At 39.5% G+C, this 23,787-nt stretch overlaps 2 protein-coding genes across 4 annotated transcripts in view; one reads left to right on the forward strand and one right to left on the reverse strand.

The window, feature by feature from the left end:
* The window catches only part of Tti1 (TELO2 interacting protein 1), a 50,298-nt gene extending 41,263 nt beyond the window's left edge, over positions 1–9,035 (reverse strand). The window contains exon 1 of the mRNA XM_005329849.5: positions 8,900–9,035. The gene's annotated coding sequence lies outside the window, so the exon portion shown is untranslated. The remainder of the gene's footprint in view (positions 1–8,899) is intronic.
* The window catches only part of Rprd1b (regulation of nuclear pre-mRNA domain containing 1B), a 50,400-nt gene continuing 35,624 nt past the window's right edge, over positions 9,012–23,787 (forward strand). For 2 of the 3 annotated variants that reach the window (XM_005329847.5, XM_005329848.5), the window contains exons 1-2: positions 9,019–9,581; positions 15,256–15,385. In XM_005329847.5, the coding sequence (XP_005329904.1) occupies positions 9,431–9,581; positions 15,256–15,385 (281 nt within the window). In that variant the 5' untranslated portion in view covers positions 9,019–9,430. Of the gene's footprint in view, positions 9,582–15,255; positions 15,386–23,787 lie in introns of all 3 variants that reach the window. The other variant, XM_078051767.1, reaches the window with a different exon arrangement.

Genomic DNA, 23,787 nt, shown 5'->3' on the forward strand with positions numbered 1-23,787 from the left:
TCACAGCACCTACTAAAGAGACCACAGAGATGCTCCACCCTGGAGTGACATTCTCATGCAAGCGCATGCTGGGAGCTTTGCACTCACTGTTCCTCCCATCTCCCATGGCTTGCTCCTTGCCTCTCACAGTGCTTTGCTCAAAGGTGACTTTTGAGGTAGGCCCACTCTGTCACCTTTCCACCATGGCACTCCCTACCTCCTTTCTCTGCCTTTCAAGTTTTCCTTAGTGTCACCTGTCAAACCAGATTATCCACCTGTTGGTTTCCTCTCTCCCTTCACTCAAACATACGCTCTAGAAGGCAGTGATCTTTGTTTGACTGGCTTGTTTATTGTTTCTGGCACAGAGCAGTTATTCAATAAATATTTGTTGGACTAGTGGCCATAACCCAAGATCTGGTTCTCTTTGGTAGGATTTTGATGCCAGCTATGTCTGAACTGCATTCTTCAGCTAATCGCTACATTAGTCTTCTCTTGGGGTCAATTGTTCCTGCAGATAACTGATCTCATCGATCAGGGGAGAACCTCAGTATATTCATCTTGGAGGGCAATCACAATTCTAGATTTTGGCTGTATGGTAGCTCACTTTTAGGCTGTTTCCAGAACAGGAAACAGCATGAGTTCAGAAATCTTTTGATATGGTTTCTAGTCTGGACTCTTGCAGTACCTGGTTACATGATTTCCACAAATTTTGGTTCCTTCAACAAAAAATAAACTTGATAGATGATTTGCAAAACTTCTAACTCCAAATGATTAGCCTATGAAAAGGAAGACTGGGTTTAGGATCTCAGAGTTAGAACTTCAGACATTAGAATTGCCAACACAAGTTCTTGAGTCGGAGGAAGAGAATATATTTTTTATTTTTGCTGAAAAAGTCCATCATATGCCAGGCATTTGCTAGGTATTTTATGTATGTAAATTCTTCATCCAAGAGCTGAGAAGCCCAAGGATCAGAAAAGTTAAGAGATGTACACATGGCAAACAGGTGTCAGTCAAGGTATTCACCTCAAGCCTGACTGAGTATAAAGGCCGTGTGTGTTCTACCAGAACTTCCTGCTTGTCTGTTTTTTTTTTTTTTTTGCGGTAGTTGGGTGGTACTGGGGATGGAAGTCAGGGGAATGCTAACACTGAGTGACATCCCCAGTCCTTTTTATTTTATTTTGAGATAGGTTCTCATTATGTTGCCCAAGCTGGCCTCAAACTTGAGATCCTCCTGCATCAGACTCCCAAGTAGCTGGGATTCCAGTTGAGCACCATGTCACTTGGCTATTATCAGAATCAAGGAGTAATGATTAAGTACAGATTTCTGGGCTGCACACCAAATCTGCTGAATCAAAATCTCTTTTAAGGGGGGCAGGTATACTTGGGAATCTATGATTTTAAAAGTGCATAAGGTCAGTGTGATGAACATCCAGGGGCAGGAATCCTGAAAGGTGTACAGTCGACACAGGCTCTCCATTCCCAAGAACAGGCACCTGGCGATGAAAGGGGGACTTGTCCTTGTTCAGTACTCCACCTGGCAGTAGAGCTGAGTATGCTGGAGGACTATGGTCTTTGGTTATTTCCCTATCTCCCCACCAAATGGCACATTCTTAGAGCTGCAGCTTTCCGTGCTGTTCCCCTGGCCCCGGTACAGTGTCTTCCAGGCAGTTCCCACCCACTCACTGTCTAGTAAGTAAGTAAAAGAAGTAATAGGAAGAGAAGCCCAAGGATGGGAGAAGTTAAGAGATGTGCACATGGCAAGCAGGTGTCAGACGTTAAACCTTCAGCATTCTCAGGTTTTGTTGCTTCCTACCCAGCCTTCCTTCTACCTAGAAATGTTTCTTTAGCATATACTATGTGCCATACACAGTGCTAAGCTTTGAAGAATGAAGGGAGATGAAGGTTCACCACAGGGATTTGCCCTGCAAAGGGGAGATTTCTGCAGAACACCAAGTACACATACAAGAATGTGGAGGCTCAGCAATCACTCTCGGCTCACTTCGTTCTTCATTTACTCCTGTCCTCTGAAGAATACTTATGAAACTGTGCCTTGTGATACATGAACATTACGTGCCCATCCCCTTCACAACACAAGAAGTTCTTTGGCAAGTAATATATTCTACAAAAGTAGTTTTTAACTTAGAAAAGAATGTGCATTGAAATATATATGGTAAATCCCCATTCTTCAAGCCCCACTTATGCCCTGGCATTAGAAACGGGCATAAACTCTCCAAGTGACTAATAAGTGCACATGTATGTTTATTTTCTTAATTAACAGTTAAATATTTATATGAATAAAATTCTGTTTATTTATATATATACACATATACATATGAACACAGATATAGAGAACTTCTGCTTCTGGGGAGATGGAATAGAAACCTACCTTTTCTTAAGCTGAACCAAAAGATATAAGAATTCCAACCCCACCAGCTCCAGAATGAGCCCTTCCCAGTCCCACATCATCCCCCCAAAATATACTGTTAGTTGGGCCACACAGGGAGCCTAAATTGCCATACCCACTCAGCAAGAAAGTACCTTTCTTACTCTTTACCAATGAGGTGTCAGAAGAGTCCTAGTGACAAGTCAGGACCATCACCATTGCCCAGTGGTGACAAGGCAACCCCACCACAGTGTAAGTGGAGACTAAGTGGGAAGCTGAACACCCACCTCCAACCAGCAGTAACAGGGAGCTTTCCTTGGGTGCCGATGGAGGCTGAGTGAGAAACCTGGACTCTCTATTTCCATTTGGCAGTAATGAAACAGACTACCCTCCTACTGGAGTAGGAAAGCTATAAGGGAATTCCAGTCAAAACAGAAGACTTAAATACAATCTGGAGTCTCAGAACATTATATACAAATGTCCAGGTTCTAGTGGGGGAAAAAAAATCACTCATCATACCCCAAACAGGAAGAACTCATACTGAATGAAAAGGACAGTCTTAACAACTATCAACACTAAGATGACAAAGATGTTAGATTTGATTAACAGATTAAAGCAACCATGATTAAAATATTTCCATAAAGAATTATGAACATGCCTCAAACAAATGAAAAAATTGAAAACCTCAGCAGAAATATAAGATATAAAGAACAAAAGGAAATTTTAATTGAAAATTCATTACAAAGAAAAAGCTCAGAGGATGGGTTCAACAGTAGAGTGAAAGGGACAGAAGAATGTATCTAAGGGCTAGAAGATTGAATAACAGAATTTCCCAGATTGCTGAATGTGGTGGCACACATCTGCAGTCCCAGCTACTTGGGGGTCTAAAGTAGGAGGGTCACAAGTTTGACGTCAGCCTGGGCAACTTATCAAGACCCTGTCTCAAAAAACACAAAGGACCGCATCCCTGGATGTGGCTCAGTGGCAGAGTGCTTGCCTAGAATGTGTTCATCCCCATCTCACCCCAAACAAACACACAAATGAAATAAACAAATAAAAAACAGAAGCTCAGGGGCCAGTGGGACTATCGCAAAAGTAAGAACCTCAGAAGCTCAGGAGGAAGAAGTCAGGGTGAACAAGTACTTAAAACAAATAATCGTTGAAAAATCTATTTGAAATGCTAAGTGAACCCCAAATAATATAAACTTAAAGAAATTTACAAAAAGACACATGATTAGATTTCTGAAAACTAATGACAAAAAAAAAATCTTGAAAGCAGAGAAAAATAATATCTTGCTTACTAGGGAAAAATAATTCAAATGATAATAGATTTCTCATGAGAAACCATGTAGGTCAGAAGGAAGTTGCTTAGTAATTTTCAGGTGCTGAAAAGAAAGAAGACTGTCATTGCAGAATCCTAGGAATGGCTAACCCAATGTGGTGGCACATGCCTGTGATCACAGCTGCACAGAGGTGGTGGCAGGAGGACCACAAGTTTGAGGTCAGTCTGGGCAATTTGGGAAGAACTTTTCTCAAAACAACAACAACAACAACAACAACAACAACAACACACACACACACACACACACAGAGCTAAGGAAGTTCTGTGAACAGGAAATTTAGAAAAGAAAGGAATCTTGAAACATCAGGAAGGAAAACGGTAAGCAAAAAAAGTGTGAATACAACAGGCTTTCCTTATGTTCTTGAGTTTTCTAAATTGCATTTAACAGTTAAATAAAAAATTATAACGATGTCTGATGTAGTTCTAAATATGTAAGCATGAGATTTTAAAATTAATTATAAGTGGAGGGAAAAGAGATACAAAGGAAAGGTCTTTATACTTGACTAGAGCTGGTAAAGGCAAGTTACTAGAGACAGAAAGGAGTTAAAAGACAGTGGTTAAAGGGTAAATCTGGTAAGAAACATAGTAAGACTAAATGGTTAAACATAAAACAACAGCCACAAAATGTGTGAAATAGCCCTATGCCACAAGAGCCTAACATACATTCAAGTGCACGTTGAACATGTACAAAGATAGACCATATGCTCAGCCATAAAACAAACCTCAACAAATTAAAAAAAATATATATATATATAGAATGTTCTCCAACTTCAAAGGAATCAAGGTTGGCATTACTAACAGAGAGATAACAGGAAAATCTCCTAACATCTCGAAACTAAATAATCTATGGAACAAAAAGGAAGTTTAAGGGAAACAACCAAAAATACATAGAAATGAATGAAAATGAAAATATAACATTTTATCAAAATCTATGCAAAGAGATACAGCCAAGCTGAGAGATAAATTTACAGTATTAAGTCATATATTAGAAAAAGAAAAAGGTCTCAAAACTAAAATCCAAACTTTCACCTCTCAAGAACCTAGAAAAAGAGAAAAATAAACCTAAAGCAAATAGAAGGGAGGGAATAATAAAGATCAGATCAAAAAATTAATGACATTAAAAACAAAAAATAAAGAACATCAATGAAATAAAAACCTGGTTCTTTGAAAACATCAGTAAAATAGACAAACTTCTAGTAAGATTGGTACAGAGGGGCTGGGGCTGTGGCTCAGTGGTAGCATACATACATGTGTGAGGCACTGGGTTTGAGTCTCAGCACTGTGCATAAATAACATAAAGGTCTATCAATAACTAAAAAAAATACTTAAAAAATTTGGTGGAGAGGGGAATGAGTTAGAGAGGGAGAAATAGGAATATCATAAATTACTAATATCAGTTAAACATTTAACTAATATCAGTTAAAAATTTTCAATACAGAATACCACCAATAACTTTTTATTTTTTTGGTACAGGGGATTGAACTCAGAGGCACTCAACCACTGAGCCACATCCCCAGCTCTATTTTGTATTTTATTTAGAGACAGAGTCTCACTGTCTTGCTTAGGGTCTTGCTAAGTTGCTAAGGCTGGCTTTGAAATCACAATTCTCCTGCTTCAGCCTTCTAAGCTGCTGGGATTATAGGTGTATGGAACCACTGCAGGCCCATCAATAACTTTAAACATATATTTGACAACTTAGATTGTATTAGTCTGCTTTTTGTGACTTTAATACCTGAGCAAGCTACTTAAAAAAAAAAAAAGGTTTATTTTGGCTCATAGTTCTGGAAGGTGCAAGGTCTAGGAGTTGCATCAAGTGACAGCCTTCTTGCTGGCAGAGTTCTTGAGGTGGCACAGGGCAAGAGGCAGGGAGTGTATATTTGTGTGTGCTCTTATCCTCATTTTATGAAGCCATTTCAATTATGGGTCACCTTTCTAATGACCTTAAATAATCCTAATCATTTCTCAAAGGCCTCACCTCTAAATTTCACAGTCGGATTGTCTACCTTCCTAATGCCTCAGAGAGGAATTAAATTTCACATGCAACCTTGAGGAACATTCAGACCATATTCAAGCCGTATCTATTTTGTAAAAACAAAATGGCTAAAACACAAACTACCAAAATCTACACATGAATTTGTCATTTAAAACTCCACGTGACAGAGGTGGCAGGAGAAAAAGAATGAATATGAAAATGAATCTCCAGGCCAGACGGTTTCATTGGCAAATTCTACCAAACATTTAAAGAAGAATTAGCACAAATTCTACACAATCTCTTTTAGAAAAAGAAGAGGAATAAACACTTTTCAAATCCTTTTATGAAGCTATAACTATTATAGTACCAAAATCAAAGACAATACAAAACTTTTTAAACTACAGATCAATTTTCCTCATGAATACGGATGCAAAAATCCTAAACAAATTACCAAGAAATAGAATTCAGAAGTATAAATAAAAAGAATTATACACTAAGACAAAGTGAGGTGTGTAAGGATTTTGGGATGCAAGACTGGCTCAAAATCTGAAAATCAACCAGTATAATCAATATTAAAAGGCTTAAGAAGAAAAGTTACATAATCATACCATCTTCATTTTCCAGACTTCTTAATGTTGATGTGTCCTAGGACTCAAGTTTTTTCTGAACTTATTTCTCCTTATGACATCCATATTTTTCTCTCTACCCCAGAGCTCTCCCTTGCACACCAGAATCATAAACACAATTGCTTCTTAGGCCCCTATGTATACAATTGACTCTCTGTATCCATGGGTCCCACATCCATGGATTCAACCATAGATCAAAAGCATATAAAGGAAACAAAACCCCAAACATGTAGACTTTTCCCATCATTATTCCTAAATAATACAAATAACTATTTACATAGCATTTATATTGTATTAAGTACTCTAAATTACCCAGAGATGATTTAAACTATACAAGAGGACATGTGTAAGGATATATGCAAATACTGTGCCATTTTATATGAGATTTGTTATCAGAGGAGTTTGGTACCTGCCAGTGGGTGGGGGTGTCCTAGAATCAATGCCCTGAAAATACTGAGATATTGTACTTGGATAAATTTCCAGCTGGATATGTCCAAATCCAAACTCTTGCTTTTACTCCCCAAACCTGCTCTTTATGCAACTCAGTAACTGGGAGCTCCATGCTTGTGGTTGCTCAGGCTAACACCCGTAGGTGATTTATTAAACTCTCGTCTCCCACTGCACCCCATATCCGGCAAATCCTGTTATGTCTTCCCTAAAATATTCCCAGAATCTGTCCCTTTCTCACCACTTCTATGTGGCTTGAGTCATCCTTTTACCTGGGTTATTACAACTGTTGACAAACTAATGTTCCTGCCTCTCTTGTACCATGACTATTTTCTACCTAACAGATACAATGCTCCCCCTTTGTTCCAAACTGTCCAGTAGATTCACCTTTCATTCAGAGTAACATGTAAGTCCTTTATACAAGTGTCCCTGTCACGTGTGGTTTACTTTTCTGGGCTCATTTCTAACAACTCTTCTGATTCCAGTCTTACTATCCTTTCTGTTCCTCAAAAAAACAAAAAGCAAAATAACAACAACAAAAAAAAAAACACAAACAAACAAACAACCTAACAATTAGTCTTCCTTTGCTTGGAAGGATAGCTTTTGGCTTGTTCTCTTATTTCTTTCAGGATCTGATCAGTGAGGCCCCTTCTTACAAGCATATACAATAGACTCCTGTCTTCCCACACATATACATTCTTTATCTCCTTTACCCTCCATTTTATTCAATGCCCTTATCATTTCCTGACTCATATATTATTTTTCGATCTTCCCCAGTAGAAAGCAAGCTTCTAAAGATATGGGTATTTTGCCTGCCTACAAGAGTGCTTCAGACTTAGGTGCTCAAAAATTATCTGTTGAATGAACCACTGGCTCAAGAGTGAAGAATTTGGGATCAGACATCAGATAACCTTGATTGACTCTGGGCTTTGCCATTTCCTAGCTGTGCCCAAATAACCTTGGCTAGGTTACTTATCCATGTTTTATGCTTTCTCATATGTCACATAGTGATAATAATTCCACCCCACAGGACTGTTGTAGGGGCTAAGTAGAAGAACTTATGTAATGCACTGAATACACATAATTTGGTTTAGAAGCATGTAGTATGTGACAATGTTATTTAATATTGAAGGAAGTCTACATATGAACTCAAAAGCTGTACTTGATGATGACTACATATTGACTGTGATTTTAGGTTATTCACCTCTTATATTAACTCAAGTATGACTCAAGTGCTAGAGTTAAAATGATGGCTAAGATGGAGTCTGTTCCCTCAAATCTTAGTTACAGGATCTTGGGTAGGCATGACGTCTCTGAGCCTCATTTTTTATACGGGAGAGAATATAATACCTGTTTCATAGCTTTGTTGTTAGGATTAAATGAGTTACTGTGTGAAAACAGTGTCTAGCACACAGCAACCTCTGGATCTTAGCTCTGAGTATGATGATTCTGGTCTGAAGAAGGGATAAAAGCATATAAGCCGAAAACAACAATACCTAAGAAAGCACAAAAACAGATACCAACTAGAACAATATTTCCTAAATTGGGACCAGCCCCCAACTCGGAAATTCAATGATGATTAGGAAATTTTAAAATTCTGCTGTCTATGAAAACCTTCTACTATCCTAGTAGTTAGGGGAAAAAAAATTCTCTGATCTGATAACCGGAATGTAATACGTCAATATATATACACACGGTAAGGATTTAAAATCTCCAATACTGTGTCCCCAGCGAGGTCAATGGACGCCCTGGGAGGGCAAGGGGGGGGAGGGTGCACGTAACTCCCCAATGAAGAAACCAGTTAAGGGCAGAGGGCCCAGAGGGTGTTTGATGGGGCAGTGCGGTCACAGACCGAATGTCAGGACTGGACATTAAGGGGTCATCTGGAAACTGAGTGGGGGCTCGCCGGGTGAGAAACAGCCAAGGCGTGGAGGCACGTGGGTGTCCTGGAAGACCCAAACAGCAGCTTTCTGGGGGGCGGCCTGAGAGCTGGACACGTACGGAGGTGAGGCCCGGGGCCTGCCAAGTGAGAAAGAAGCCCCCTTCCCACACCCAGGTCACGACCTCTCGGCCTCATAGTCCTCTCACGATTCCCTTCCAAGGGCTTCCTTCTGCTGGGCTCCCTCTAGTTCCCGCCACCCTTCCCTTACCTCGTCTTCCAGTCTTTCCCTGACTCTCCCGCCTCTAGAGCCCCGCCGGAAATGACGCGCTAAGTAGCGCGCCGAACCGCGCCAGAAAGGTTCTGAGGAGCGGGAGAAAGGGCTCCGGTGAGACTCACTGCGCCGGCGTACGGGCAGGAGCGCTCAAAGCGCTTTCCGGGGGCTCGGGGAACTGCCTTCTTTCCCGCGGTCTGGCTCCTTCGAAGTGGCCTGAACAAGGCTCAGAGAGGCCGCCGCTTCCAAAGGAACGTTTTTCGACAGCTCCGGCGCTTTTCGGTGCTCGGCTACACCGGCCCTTGCCCTTTGACCCCGCTCTCGCGGCGGGGGTGAGAGGTCGGGTGGCCATCTTGTGGTGGCGGCGCGGGCGGCTGTTACAGCGGAGGCCCATCCCCTCCCCCGCCTTGCGCCCCTGGCAGTCGGCAAAAACGTCCCGCAGTCTGTCCAGTGAGGCCCCAATCGTACGCTAGTCCCGTCGCACTGGGCGGCCCAGGCCGCTCCTTGCCGGGCCTCACCGCCGCCACTATGTCCTCCTTCTCGGAGTCGGCGCTGGAGAAGAAGCTCTCGGAGCTGAGCAACTCCCAGCAGAGCGTGCAGACCCTGTCCCTGTGGCTCATCCACCACCGCAAGCACGCAGGACCCATCGTCTCCGTGTGGCACCGCGAGCTCCGCAAAGGTAGACGCCTCCTCCCACCCCGGGCCCGGCGCTGGGTGGTCCTCCGTCCGCCCGCTCCGCAGACTCTTAGCTTCTCAATCGATCCTTGCTTTTCAGGCTGAGTCTCTGCTCGCGCTTCTGAGATTGGAGACAATGTTACCCCCATTTCTAGGAGAAGGAAACCGAGGCCTAGGAAGGTGTAAGGTACTTGTCTGAGGGACCTGGGACCAGGGCTCAGGCGCTCAGATTTCCCCTCAGGCTGCTCCTGACACTTGTGACTATTATTCTCTTGGCGGCACGGCACTGGGCACCCGAACCGGCCCATCCTGCTGTGTGCCCGGTTCTGTGCTGGGTACTTGGAGTTAGAGCCAGTGGAGTCACACTGCATAGACCGAGTCCTGCACAGCCACTTAGTAACTGAGTGGTACTGAGCGATTTTCTTCATCTCCCAGTGCTTCTCTTTTCTCATCTGTAAAACAGCAAGGAGAGCTGCCACTTACAAAGGCTTTATTCCATGCCAGCCACTCTACTTACACCCTCACACTCAGTCCTCTGAACCGCCTTGTGAATGGGGTAACCCCATTCACCTGCCATTGATTTCAGGTCCCATTCAGGAACTGACATTCATTGGGCTCAGCCAGTTATGTGCCAGGCACCGTTTTGAACATTATATTTACAGCAGGTTGCCTCTGCCAACTGCCTTGAAGTTAAGCCTGACTTTGCCACTTACTGAACACAGCAACTTAACCTGGCTGCCCCTTAGTTAACTTATCTGCAACTTGAAGGTAGTGATAACTGATAGTACTGTGTCTTTATCATGTGCCAGGTGCAGTGCTCATATCTTTACATACATTGTCATTTTAAAAAAACTCTTAGGGCCTTATGAAGTAGGAGCTTTTAGATGAGGGAAAACCTTAGGCTCAGATAAGCAAATTGTAGTGAGAAGTAAACAGGATTATCCAAATGAATATTTAGCATAATGTCAGGCACAGTGTAGCATTCAGTAAATCATGGTGATATGGACTATGGATTACTCAGCGTGAGGCATGGTGTCTTCTATTTACTTATTTATTTTTGTATCAAGGATTGAACTCAGGGGTACTCGATCACTGAGCCACATCCCTAGCCCTATTTTTTGTATTTTATCTAGAGACAAGTTCTCATTGAGTTGTTTAGTGCCTCGCGGTTGCTGAGGCTGGCTTTGAATTTGCCATCCTCCTATCTCAGCCTCTGGGCGCCACCACATAGGCAAGGCATGGTCTTTGCCTTCAAGTTGCTTGAAGTCTGGTGGGGAAAGATGGGCACCTTCACTGCTGTTTGATACCCTGATGAATTTCGTAACAATAGAAGAAATGAATATTCTGGACACCCTATAATGCAGTGGACCCTTTGTAGTATAGGAAGTGTTCGTTACTATCTGTTTTCCAGATAGTAAAAATGAAGTGACTAAGTGGTATTTTCAAGTCTTCTGAACTGGTGAGGCTCAGACCCCAAATTCTAGGATTCTTTCAGGAGACCCAGTTCCCCAATTGTGATATGATGTAGATCCTCTCTACTGTAGGTAGTAGGGAGGTAGAGCCAAGGGCTCCCAGAGTCTGCTTCATGTACTCCGCTGTAGCATTCAAAACACTCTCTTTGATCATCTTAAAATTGTCAGAGTCCGTCTAAGATGGCACTTCTCTCATGAAGCCTTCTTGATTCCTCACCTACCCTCTTTGAGTTATTGAAAAGTTACAATTTGGAGAGTGTGTTCATTGAAGAAGCTCCATTATCCCTAATGTCAAATGATAGAGCCTTATGTTGTAGGTAGGCCAGCATTACCCCCATTTTATAGATAAGAAGATAGCATAGAGACTGAGTAGCTTATTCAGGGGCATATAGCTGGGATATGAGCCCAGGGCTCACTGATGTCAAAACTTGACTGTACCCAGTGTCTCAGTCTACTTAATGCATGAAAATGGTCATCTGATTCTGATCAAACCTATCATGTTTTTGTTTAGTAGAATTAATTACATTAATTAGCATTTATCTCATTCTTTTTTGGTTATGCCTTTTTCACTAGGTTGTTTTGAGTAAGAAATTTGACCTGGTTTTTCTGTCATGCATCAGCATTTAGCAAAGGGCCTATTAGACTGTTAAAACATAGTTTACGAGGGCTGTGGCTATGGCTTAGTGGTAGAGTGCTTGCCTGGCACATGTGAGGCACTGGCTTTGCTCCTCAGCATACATAAAAAATAAATAAAGTTATTGTGGCCATCTACAACTAGAAAAAAAAAAAAAGCTTAGGAGTTAAATCGTGGTCTGGATACCATTTTTGTGTTTTAGTAAAGTATCTAAATAGCACTAATAGGGTTTTCTGTGACAGTAGCAGTGTGTTATTTGTGCTTTCCAACAAGGTAGCACTTGCCACATGTGGCTATTGAGCATTTAAAATGTGTGACTAAGAAACTAAAGTTTTAAATAAATACAATTGAAAATTTATTTCCCAAGCTAGCTACAAGTTGAGTGTTCAGTAGCCATTTGTGATTAGTGGCTACCATATTGGACACTGCAGAGCTATTCTTTATTGAGATGCTTTCTTCTCTAATACCCATGCTTCTTTCATGATTTGAAAATGCCCCCACACTAAAATGGAAAAGGATTCTGTGCCCTTACATTTAAATTAACTAGCCCCATAGGTTCTAGCCCACCTTGAATCTTTAAAAGTGGATATCTATATCTATGGTGAAGTCATCTTCCCTGAGGTGTTTGTTCACAGACTGTCTGAGTTGCCATCAAAAAATTTATGAGATTTACAAAAATTACTTTTTCTCCCTTAAATACTACTTCTATTCCTAGTGTGTTACTTTTTTTTTTTCCATTTTTTTAAGGATTTTTTTTTTTTTTTGATAGTGGGGGCTGAATCTAGAGGTATTTTCTCACTGAGCTACATCCTCAGCCCTTTTTATTTTTTATTTTGTGACAGGGTCTTACTAAGTTGTTGAGGCTGGCCTTGGTCCTTTTGCCTCAGCCTCCCAAGTCACTAAGATTATAGACATGTGCCTCGGTTCCCAACAGGAATTATTCTTAATTCATCCCCTTAGGCTCTGTTCCAAGTAGAACTAATCACCTTCTCTCTTTTTTTTTTTTTTTGAGCACGGGGATTGAACTCAAGGGGCACTCAACCATTGAGCCACATCCGGAGCCCTTTTTTGTATTTTATTTAGAGACAGGGGAGTTGCTTAGTACCTCACCATTGTTGAGGCTGGCTTTGAACTCCTGATCCTCCTGCCTCAGCCTCCTGAGCTGCTGGGATTATAGTGCCACCATGCCCATATACTTCTCCTCTTCTTTATGGAATAGTTTGATGTACAGTCTTTTTGGATGAATTTTTTTTTTTTTAGAGAGAATTTTAATATTTATTTTTTTAGTTTTTCGGCAGACACAACATCTTTGTATGTGGTGCTGAGGATCAAACCCAGGCTGCATGCATGCCAGGCGAGCGCACTACCGCTTGAGCCACATCCCCAGCCCAAGGATGAATAATTTTTAATAGTGTTTTTTTTTTTTATTTTTTTTTTATCATGCCTGAATATAGGTAAATAGGCCTTTTTCCCCGAATTACTTAAGACTTTCTTTAGACATCAAAACCAGCCAAACAAGCAAAAAGTTTTGATTAGTCATTTGTTTAAACAAATGTTTAGAAACTAGTTTTACCAGTTTTGGATGAGCATAACTTTTTGGTGAAAAGTTCTAATTTGTCATATTAGAAATATATATCTGAAGTTGAGTTATCAACCAGGGTTGGGGTAGAGGGGTGTGTGTGTTGCATGTATTATTGACTACATGTGTTTTAGTGCTCTAGAGTTCATTCTGTAGCCCCTTTACACATAGGGTGCTCATGTTGACTATTCAGGATGCTGAATGTGGATGTCTACAGTTTTATCCTAAGTAAGTCGCCATTGTTAAGTTTGGAGGTGATGAAGAGTAATTGGCATAGCGAAAATAGCGAAAATCTTGGCTCTTGAACATCTTGGATATCATATTTGTAATACTGAAAAATAAGTTAGACCTTGAGTGTTCAAATGATATTTTACAATATGGATTCTAACATTTTTTAAACATAAAGTATAGGGACTTTGTAAATTAGTCAAATTTGCTTTGCTGAAGATCTGTTTTACATCATATCCCCTAACTTTAATAGCATTGTGAACTCGTTAGTTTATTTACTGTAACTGCCCTGAACAAGGTTTGCTTTTTTAAAAAATAGAGCCTTTTGTCCTAGTCATACCTTTGTAACAAGAGTGGGTATTGTAACTGTTGACATTTTGGTCCTGCTTTTGAATAATAACTAGAATAGTTAAAAGATAGTTGCAGGTTACCAATATTCTTATCAGTTGACCATCTAAACTGGGTTATTACCAGAAGGTTAATACAGTTCAAGATATCCATATTTAATTTTATGAGCATATTAAGGCATTAGTTTAAACTACAGTGTGCTTTAAAAATCTTGTTTTTAACTTGGGTTAATTTCCTGTAGTTACGTTTTAAAATGTCAGATTTTATGCCTGCTGTGTCAGAACTTATACATGCTGTGTGCATTTCAAAAGAAACAGAGAAATGGTTTCTGAGAGCAGTAGAGCAAGGACTAGTTATACAGGTGTGTAAAAGTTGACAGAGCTTTCCTGAGGCACTTTAGCATTGGAGAATAAACTTAGTGTTTTAAATTATCTAATTATGTTCTTATATTTATTTCTTTTAAAAGAAAACTGGGACCAAAAATGGTAGTGATGTAACTTTACAGTTAAGAAGTTATGTGCATAGAAGCTAGGAAATTCAGTAATGTTCCCCCAAGCAACTATAACTCAGACATATTGCATATATCATATTTAATATATGATACCAGTTAGAGTAATACAAAATACTACGCTTTGTATATATAGCAGAGAAAAGCTATGGATTTTGTGGGAGCCATAATTTTGCATACCCAGATTTCAGATGTGTGTAAATCTTCAATGACGATGTAGCATTTTTGCATATCTGTTTGAGATAAACAGCCACTGATACATCTAGAGATTTATGTGAATTTGTAGAGTTGATAATAGACTATGGTTATTGGAGTACCAAAGAGAAATTCTCAGTTGAGCATAAATTACAAGCATGTATTTTAAAATTAAAACTTAAAGTTATCTTTCATTTTAGATTATTTAATAAATTAAGAGTACATTAGAAATATTTATCTTTGTAGTATAATAATTGAAAGACTTGGTTTTAACGTTAATATTGACTGTTTATCCTTTGAGAATTTCCTTTGAGTTGTCTTCATTTTTATTGTCAGTTCGTTATCTTTGTTAAAATTATACAGAAATGAAGCTGAACTCCCATTCCTTCCTAAATTATACCTCCAGACCCGTAATGTCAGAGACCTCCAGGAGTAGATAATGTTTATCTTCCCCCACTCCCCCTCCTGGTACTGGGAGTTGAACTCAGGGCGCTTTGCCATTGAGCTATATCCCACCCCTTTTCTTATTTTTAATTTTGAGACAGGGTCTTGTTAAGTTGCCTAGGCTGGTCTCGAAATCTCAGCTAGCTAGGATCATCATGCTGACTGATAATTCTTGTCTTAATGTTCCTTAGAAATAGACTTGTGGCACAAGAATTGTGAATTAAGAATTTTTTTGGTGTAAGTTAAATTATCCTTTTCTCTTTTTTTCAGCTAAATCAAATAGAAAACTTACATTTCTATACTTGGCGAACGATGTCATCCAAAACAGTAAAAGGAAAGGACCTGAGTTCACTAGAGAATTTGAATCTGTCCTTGTGGATGCTTTTTCTCATGTTGCCAGGTATGTTGTCGGAGTTTTTGTTTGTTTGTTTTTAAATGCATTGCCTTTCCCACTTTTTCATTCTCTTTTGTGATAGCTTTTGTAAATTGACAGCTTTGTTCTACACAAGGAATGTTGTGGAAGCCAGATTGTAGTTTGTGTTTTGCTGGGCCCCTAAGAACTGAGTCTTGTAAACATTATGATGCATTAAAGAGATTCTGCCTGGTACTAGAAGCACATCTTTTCCCCTGATATATTCATTTATTGAATTTATTTCTTGAGTATGGTGTTTTTTGTTTTTTGTTTGTTTGTTTGTTTGTTTTTGGTTTTGCTGAGTTGTCTCATTAGCTTATAAGGAAAAAACAAAGCTAAGTAGTTTAAGAGTCTTTTAGTAACATATCTTCAATAGCAGAGATTAGTTACTTATGCCTTCTTGTTTACTTCCTTCTGAATGTCTGAATGTCTGCTACTAAAAATAATCATTATCATATCAAAAATAGTAATTATTAGTATGGAAAAGTAGGTGTTTGTTCTGGCCAAATTGTATTGAGTCTGCAACTGTTGTGTTTTGTGGGAGAGAGGACTGGAGCCAGAGTACACCTATAGTTAATACAGCATACATTGGATTAAAGAGTTTATAAATAATCTTTATTTATTTAAAAACAACAACTTTTGTGGGCAAAAGTTGGATTCCCAAGAGGAGCAAAGGAGAACTGGTTTTCAGTGGACTATTATGTTTATAAATAAATATATATATAAAAACATAGATCTTTGCAGAAGGAAGTTGGAAAGAGCAAAAAGAGACTAGTGGGTCAAACAGGAATTGTTCTAGGGTCTAAGGTGTCAGTGTAAGGCCTTACATGGGAAATTAAGTTTGGCATTCCTTAAAGGATTTGAAAATTTAAAGGAATAAAATTAAAAAAATTTTTAAATGACGTTTAACTTTCTAGGGATGGAAAAAGATTTTTATTTGTTAACTGCATAGCTAGCTCTTTTGATGAACATGGATACTGAAGTAACAGTATGTTACCAATTTCAATTACTTGATTCTCTAGAGTAGACTATTATAGATAGCTATCTGAAACTGGAAACAGGAATTTCTTCTTTTGATGAGATTTAGTTCAGTTTCTTAGACACTGGCTGTCCTCCAAAACTGTTTGAGTGACCGTGGATGTATTACATAACTTTTGTTTTTCCTTTGGTTCTGGGGATTGAAATCAGGGGTACATGATCACTGAACCACATCCCCAGCCCTATTTTATTTAGATACAGGGTCTCACTGAGTTGCTTAGCACCTCACTTTTGCTGAGCTTGGCTTTGAACTCAACGATCCTCCTGTCTCGGCCTTCTGAGCCACTGGGATTATAGCCCTGCGCCACTGTGCCTGGCGTATTACTTAACTTTTGAGCCCAAGTTTCCTAATTAGTTAAAAGGGGTTAGAATATCACTTATCTTGTTAGGGTTATTTTGAAGCTGAAGTAAGATAATTTGTTGAAAAGTACATAGCACAATGCTTCATCTGCATTCTTTTCCTGTTCACTAGAATATGCTAAATTATAAGTTTCCTGAAGGAAAGGACCATGTTCTTTTTCTGTTGTTGTTCTTTGCCTTATGCCAGGGATCTCCTAAGGGTCTCGCACAAAGCTGTTGGGTTACATAGCTTTAGGGAGTACCATTTGTATAACTTGATGAAAATGGTGTCCCAAGATTTGGGCAATTTTGTGATATTTGTTGAGTGAGTTAATTAATATTTATTCATTGGGGAAAAAGTTTGGTCTAGGGAATTGGCTGAAATAATCTCCTGTAGAGACAATAAACACTTACTTATAAATGGATCAATAATTTTTAGCTGCCTTCAAACTTATATTATGCTAAGTAGGAAGGAATGGGAGAAGAGGAGTGGGTAATACCAGGATTAAAAATTCCTTTTCTACTCGAGAACAACCTAAAACCTATCTAAGCAGGAGGCACTGTGAAAACATCTTGTCAGATTCATCCTGGTCTTTCTCTGTAAAAGCCCTAATTCCTTTCTTTTGCATTATTCTAGTTCTTTCAAGGTTCTGCTTGGGTCTCTATTTAGGATGCCCGTGTTTTTAGGGTCCTTTTCCCCACTGCATTATTACAACAGAAGTCCAGCCACTACTTCAATCCTGATGCACCTTCTCAACTGACAGTAGCCTAAAATATGTTCTTTGTATGCATTTTCTGTGACCAGGGTAGATTTGACTTAATAGCAGTTTAATTAACCAGATTATATACTTATTATCTACAAAAGTGTCTTTGTTTTCTTCTCAGTTTGGAATTGTACAGACCATTTTTTATTCAACATGCATTTGAGTGTCTTCTGTGTGCCAAATACTGATCCAGACACCAGGGGAGCAGCAGGACTAAGGCAGGCAAGGAGGATGGAACGAACATGACACTTTCAGGGAGTGATAATATGAACAGAGCCAAATAGGTGGTGCTCTAGAGTGGGACCTCTTTTTGGCAGTGTGATTAAGGAAAGCCACGTTTAGAAAGGAAATGACATTTGAAGCAATCATGCAAAGTAGGGACAGCTATTAAAAAGAACCCAAGATAGAAATCATCAAGAGAAACAGAACGAAAGCACTGTGCTTCGAACACAGTGAGTAAAGGGAGAATTGAAACCCAAATGACATCAGAGAGGTGGACAGGTAATAGTCATGTAAGCCTTGGGAGAGGATTGTATTCTATAGGATGTCAATTAAGATTTTAAGAGGGGAAATGATATATTCAAACCTACATTTTAAGAAAGATCTTTCTCAATAGCTAAGCTATGGAACCAACCTAGGTGTCCTACAACAGATAAATGGATGAAGAAAATGTGGTATATATACACAATGGAATATTACTCAACCATAAAAAATAATGAGTTTATGACATTTGGAGAGTATTATGCTAAGTGAAATAAGCCAAGGTTGAGTGTTCTCTCTAATAGGTGGTTGTAACATACAGCAAGTGGGGATGAAGAAGTTCAGTAGATTAGACAAAGGAGAATGAAGTGGGGGGCAGGTATAAGAAAGACAGTGGAATAATTCTTATATAACTTTCCTGTGCACATATATGAATATACCTCAGTGAATCTCTACATTGTGTACAACCACAGACTGGGATCCTAATTAGAATAAGAGGTGTTCCATGTTTGTATAAATAAGTCAAATTATACTCTACTGTTATAAATAATTAGAAAGAACAAAAATTAAATTTTTTAAAAAAGAAATTAAGTTAAATCATTTTTCAAAAAAATTCTTTAAAAATGGTGTGGTGTGGAAAATGGCTCACAGAGACCAAGGAGGCAGAGACCTGAGTTAGAAGTTTATTGCTGTAGTACAGGCTATGGTGACATTAACTTGGATTAAAGCAGTGAGAAGATAGCTTCTATTGAGTGATTGATTACTTTGTGGGTGGACATTTTAAAATTTATTTTTATATTTTTCGTTGTAGATGGACATAATACCTTTATTTATTTATTTATTTATTTATGTGGTGCTGAGTATTGAACCCTGTACGTCATATACGCAAGGCAAGCGCTCCATCATTGAGCTACAACCTCAGCCCTGTAGGGGTAAAACTAACAGGATGTATAAGAGTTGAGTGGGAGCTAGTCGCTAGGGAAAAGAGAAATCCCAGATGATCTTTAGGTTTTTGATATAAATGGATAGGTGAAGGTACTTTTTTTTTTAATATTTATTTTTTAGGTGTAGGTGGACACAACACAACACCTTTATTTTTTATGTGGTGCTAAGGATCGAACTCGGGTCCACAATCCCGGCCCTGGTGAAGGTACTTTTTACTGAGCTGAAGACTGGGGAAAATATTTGATAGAGGGAAAGAAATTGGTTTGGCCATGTTAACTTTGAGATGGCTGATAGAGAGTCCAAAGGGTGAGGCTGGGGAGGTAGATGGGCAAAATAGGCTGAAACTCAGTAGAGACATGAATTTGGAAGTTATCCCCATACATACACATGATATTTATTTATTGTACTTGTTTATGGGTCTCTAAGACCACACCCAGGTTTGATGACTCCCTGGGAGTACTCACAGCTGTGATTTATTACAGCTAAAGGAGACAAAGCAAAATCAAAAAGGGAAAAGGTACATGCAGTAATACAAGACTCCAGGAATGAACTTCCAAGGGTCCTCTCCTAGTGGAGTCACATAGGCTTAATTAATTTCTCCAGCATTAAATTGGGATAGCATGTGTGTAGTACAGTCTAACTGGGAAGCTCATTGGAGATTCAGCACCCAGACCTTTCACTGGGCTCTGCCATCATTCCAGGCTCCTAGAAGGAAAGCAGTTGTTTCTTTGGAACCATATTGTTTTTATGATTAGTTTAGACACATTAAACCACACTGATCAGTTAGGAAATACTGGGAACACTCCTGAAATCCCAAGGCCCAACTTAACAGCATTCTATGACCTCTTTCTGAACAATTGTGAAGGAGCTTTTCTGCTCCATCTTTCCTGGGGTGCTGTCAGAAATGCTGAGCCTGCTGAGTTAGATTTCGTGCCCCTCATAGGCCTACCACAGGCCTGCTGAGCCTGGGAAAAACAGGCACACAATTATGGTACTTTTATCCAGGAACTGCAGGAAGAAAAGCCCCTAAAGGCCTCAGGTGTCCAGCTGACACTTCCAAGCTGCAATGTTGTTGAGGGGCTGGGGCGGGCAGGTATATACACATTGTTTGCTTTTTTTAAAAACATTTTTTAGTTGTAGATGGCCACGATAACTTTATTTATTTTTTTGTGTGGTGCTGAGGATCAAACTCAGTGCCTCATATGTGTGAGGCAGGTGCTCAACCACTGAGCTACAAACCCAGCCCATGTTGTTTACTTTTTGTTGTTATTGTTAATTGTTATTGTTTTGGTACCAGGGATTGAACCCAGGAGCACTTAACCACTGAGGCACATCACCATCCCATTTTTTTATTGTATATTATTTAGAGGTGGGGTCTTGCTGAGTTGCTTAGGGCCTTGCTAAATTCCTGAGGCTGGCTTTGAACTCGTGATCCTTGTGCCTCAGCCTCCTGAGCCGCTGGGATTACAGGTGTGTGCCACCACGCCCAGCCACATTGTTTACTTTTATGGTCAATTTTGCCTTCTGTATAGAAAAAAAGTGAGCATTGATTGATTTTAGAATTAAAATATACATGAAGTGTTCAACATAAAAAAATTGCTGAGACATATGAGCAGGTGCAGTAGCACACACCTATAATCCCAGTGTTTTGGGAGGCTGAGGCAGTAAGATTGTGAATTCAAAGCCAGTCCCAGCAATGGTGAGGCACTAAGCAACTCAGTGAGCCCCTGTCTCTAAATAACATACAAAATAGGGCTGGGGATGTGGCTCAGTGGTTGAGTGTCCCTGAGTTCAATCCCCAGTTCCAAAAATAAAAGAGAGACACAGACATACGAAGTATATAGGTTATTATTTTTCATCTTTCAATTCATTCGTAGATTCGTGGCAAAGGTTTTTTAGTCTTTTTTTTACTTAAAGATTTCTCAATTTAGAATGAAGTTGGTGCAACCTATAAAGATAATGCCCCTTGGGGCTGGGATTGTGGCTCAGCAGTAGAGCGCTTGCCTAGCACATGTGAGGTACTGAGTTCGATTCTTAGCACCACATTAATTGAATAAATAAATGAATAAATAAAGGTATTGAGTGCATCTACAACTAAAAAAAATTAAAAAAAAGATAATGTCCCTTATTTTGTAAATTTATTTTGTTGCTTTAGTTGTGTCTGATTCCAGATGCAAAAGTGACTTCAGTTCACTGTAGTTACTTATTGTAAAACCTCATCAGTGAAAAAAAAAAATTTTTTTTTTTTTTGCTTTTTTACCTATAACTTTGAAATTTATCTAATAAAATCTTGCTTTGCTATACTGCTCAAGGAAATAGCCTATTCTGGCTAGTTAAATTTGCTAAGTTTGGACCTCCTTTTTAATGTTAGCCTTTAATAATGAAAGCCCTTGAAAATATTTTGTGGTGGGGTGCGGTAAGTGCATGCCTGTAATCCCAGCAGCTCCGGGGGTTGAGGCAGGAGAATCTTAAGTTCAAAGCCAGCCTCAGCAACTTTACAAGGCCTTAAGTAACATAGCGAGACCCTGTCTCAAAATTAAAAAAAACAAAAAAAACAAAAAACAGGATTGAGGATGAGGCTCAAGTGGTTAAGCATCCCTGTATTCAATCCCTGGTACCAAAAAAGAAGAAGAAGAAGGAGGAGGAGGAGGAAAATGAAAATTGGTTTCCATCGTTCCATTGTTAAGTAATATGGCAGAAACTGTACTCAAAACCAGTCTTAAGTCCTAACTATTCCCAGGAATGGTGGATGGTGGGGCAAGTAGGTATTATGCCCCCTTAACTCAGTTCTCAAGTATTCATTCTCATGATTAGTATCTCTCTGAAGTGTACAGAGAATTTACAGATAACAGATTGTTTTTCTTTTATGGTAAAAGTACCAACCACTTAAGTTTTGGTTCGGTGCTATGAGAAATATATAAACTTGTACATATGATGACATCAGGGACTTCACATCCCCCCTCAACTTTAAAAAAATTGTTTTAGTTGTAGATTTGCCTTTATTTTATTTTTATGTGGTGCTGAGGATCAAACCCAGTGCCTTCCACATGTGAGGCAAGCGTTCTACCACTGAGCTACAACTCCAGCCCAGGACTTCACATTTCTGCTAGGCACATGCTTAATATGGCATTTGAGCCCTCTAATTCCACTCTTGTCTTCCAGATTCTTCTGCTGTTTCCAACCTGCCTTATATACTTCAGCTAACTGAATTTCTCAACCTCTACTTTCTTTTTCCTTATTTCATTTTGGGAATTCCATGCAAAGGAGAGGTAATAGCATGAGCAAAGCTCCGTGCATGAGAAGGAACAAGTTCTGGGTAGAAAATATGTTTAGCTGAGGGCTAAATTAGAATTAGAGAGGGCTCAAATGCCATATTAAGCATGTACCTAGCAGAAATGTGAAGTCCTGGGCTGGAGTTGTAGCTCAGTGGTAGAACGCTTGCCTCACATGTGGAAGGCACTGGGTTTGATCCTCAGCACCACATAAAAATAAAATAAAGGCAAATCTACAACTAAAACAATTTTTTAAAGTTGGGGGGGCTAGAATGTGAAGCCCCAGATAGGGCATGGAAAGATGAGGCAAAGGATCTGGAGTGCTGCTGGATCAGGCCCTGGAGGTCAAGATCTAAGGCTTTATTTCAAGCATAATACACAGTAAACTTTCATTGGTTGAGCTAGTGAGTGCTTATTTGATTTCTGATGCAAATTGACCATGTTGTAGAAAGATGATTGTTGAAGTGAAGTATGGTTACATAAGTTTCTTTCAAAAAAAAATTACAATTCAACAAATAATTATTGTGCTTATTTTAGGGCATCTAGTGGTGATGGGGGAGATCAACACCTGCCTTTGTGGAAATTTCAAACGGAAAGAGTAAACAAATTATAGCATATGAGAAGAAAAGTTGTACTGAGAAAAATTAAGAGGGGCAGGGGCGTCATTGTGGAGGTTAGGGAGGGACTCTCTGGAAGGATGGTGTGGGTAGGAGATGAAGCCCCAGAACCAGTGGGCTGGGCTGAAAAGGCCTTGAAGGCTTTATAAGGACTTTCACTTAATAATGAGGGAGAATGGAAAGAAACACCGTCTGCCTTAATAAGCAGCTAGAGTTACATTATTATAACTTTCGAGAAGATTGGAGGAGGACAGGGAGGAAGCAGCAAAACCAGGAATGAGGCCGTGGTAGTAATCCAGTCAGGTGGTGACTGTGGCTGGATAGGTCCATAGCAGAGGAAGGGTGAGAACTCATTTCTAGATACATTTCAAAGGTGACATAAGAAAGTGTTTAATCACATATATCAGATAAGTAGGTCATATCTTTGAGCTCTATAAATGTAGCAGTTTTTTCTTAACCCTGGTCCCTATCTTGAAAGAAAACATTCATAAAAAAGGATTAATTTGTATATATTTTAGTTTATACTTTTAATCCTAGTTCAATGAAATCTGCCCCTAATAATTCATAAGTAACACAGTCTGATCAGGCCAGGCTGAAACCTCACCTCATTTTGAATGTTAGCATGAGCTTTACACAAGTGCTGCCAGCATTGAACTTGGTATGGTTTCTTCTTGATGTTCCCATTAAGGGTATGACTTAGGTCCTAAGATGTTGTGGTGTCCCTTCTTGGTTAAAGTTACTCAGTCCAAGATCATTGACATCCACACAGTCTCGCTAGACAGAACCATTGACAGGAACCAGTGCACATGAGGGAATTCTGCTCCCTTTCAAGAAGTCTTTTCTTACTCTTCTGCTTGTTGACATTTTTATGGTGGGTGCCAGATTTAGAGTGCCAGCTGTGTTCTACATCAAGAGTGAAACGTATTTCCTAATTT

Source organism: Ictidomys tridecemlineatus, chromosome 5 (assembly GCF_052094955.1).
Source record: "Ictidomys tridecemlineatus isolate mIctTri1 chromosome 5, mIctTri1.hap1, whole genome shotgun sequence".
NCBI lineage: Eukaryota > Metazoa > Chordata > Mammalia > Rodentia > Sciuridae > Ictidomys > Ictidomys tridecemlineatus.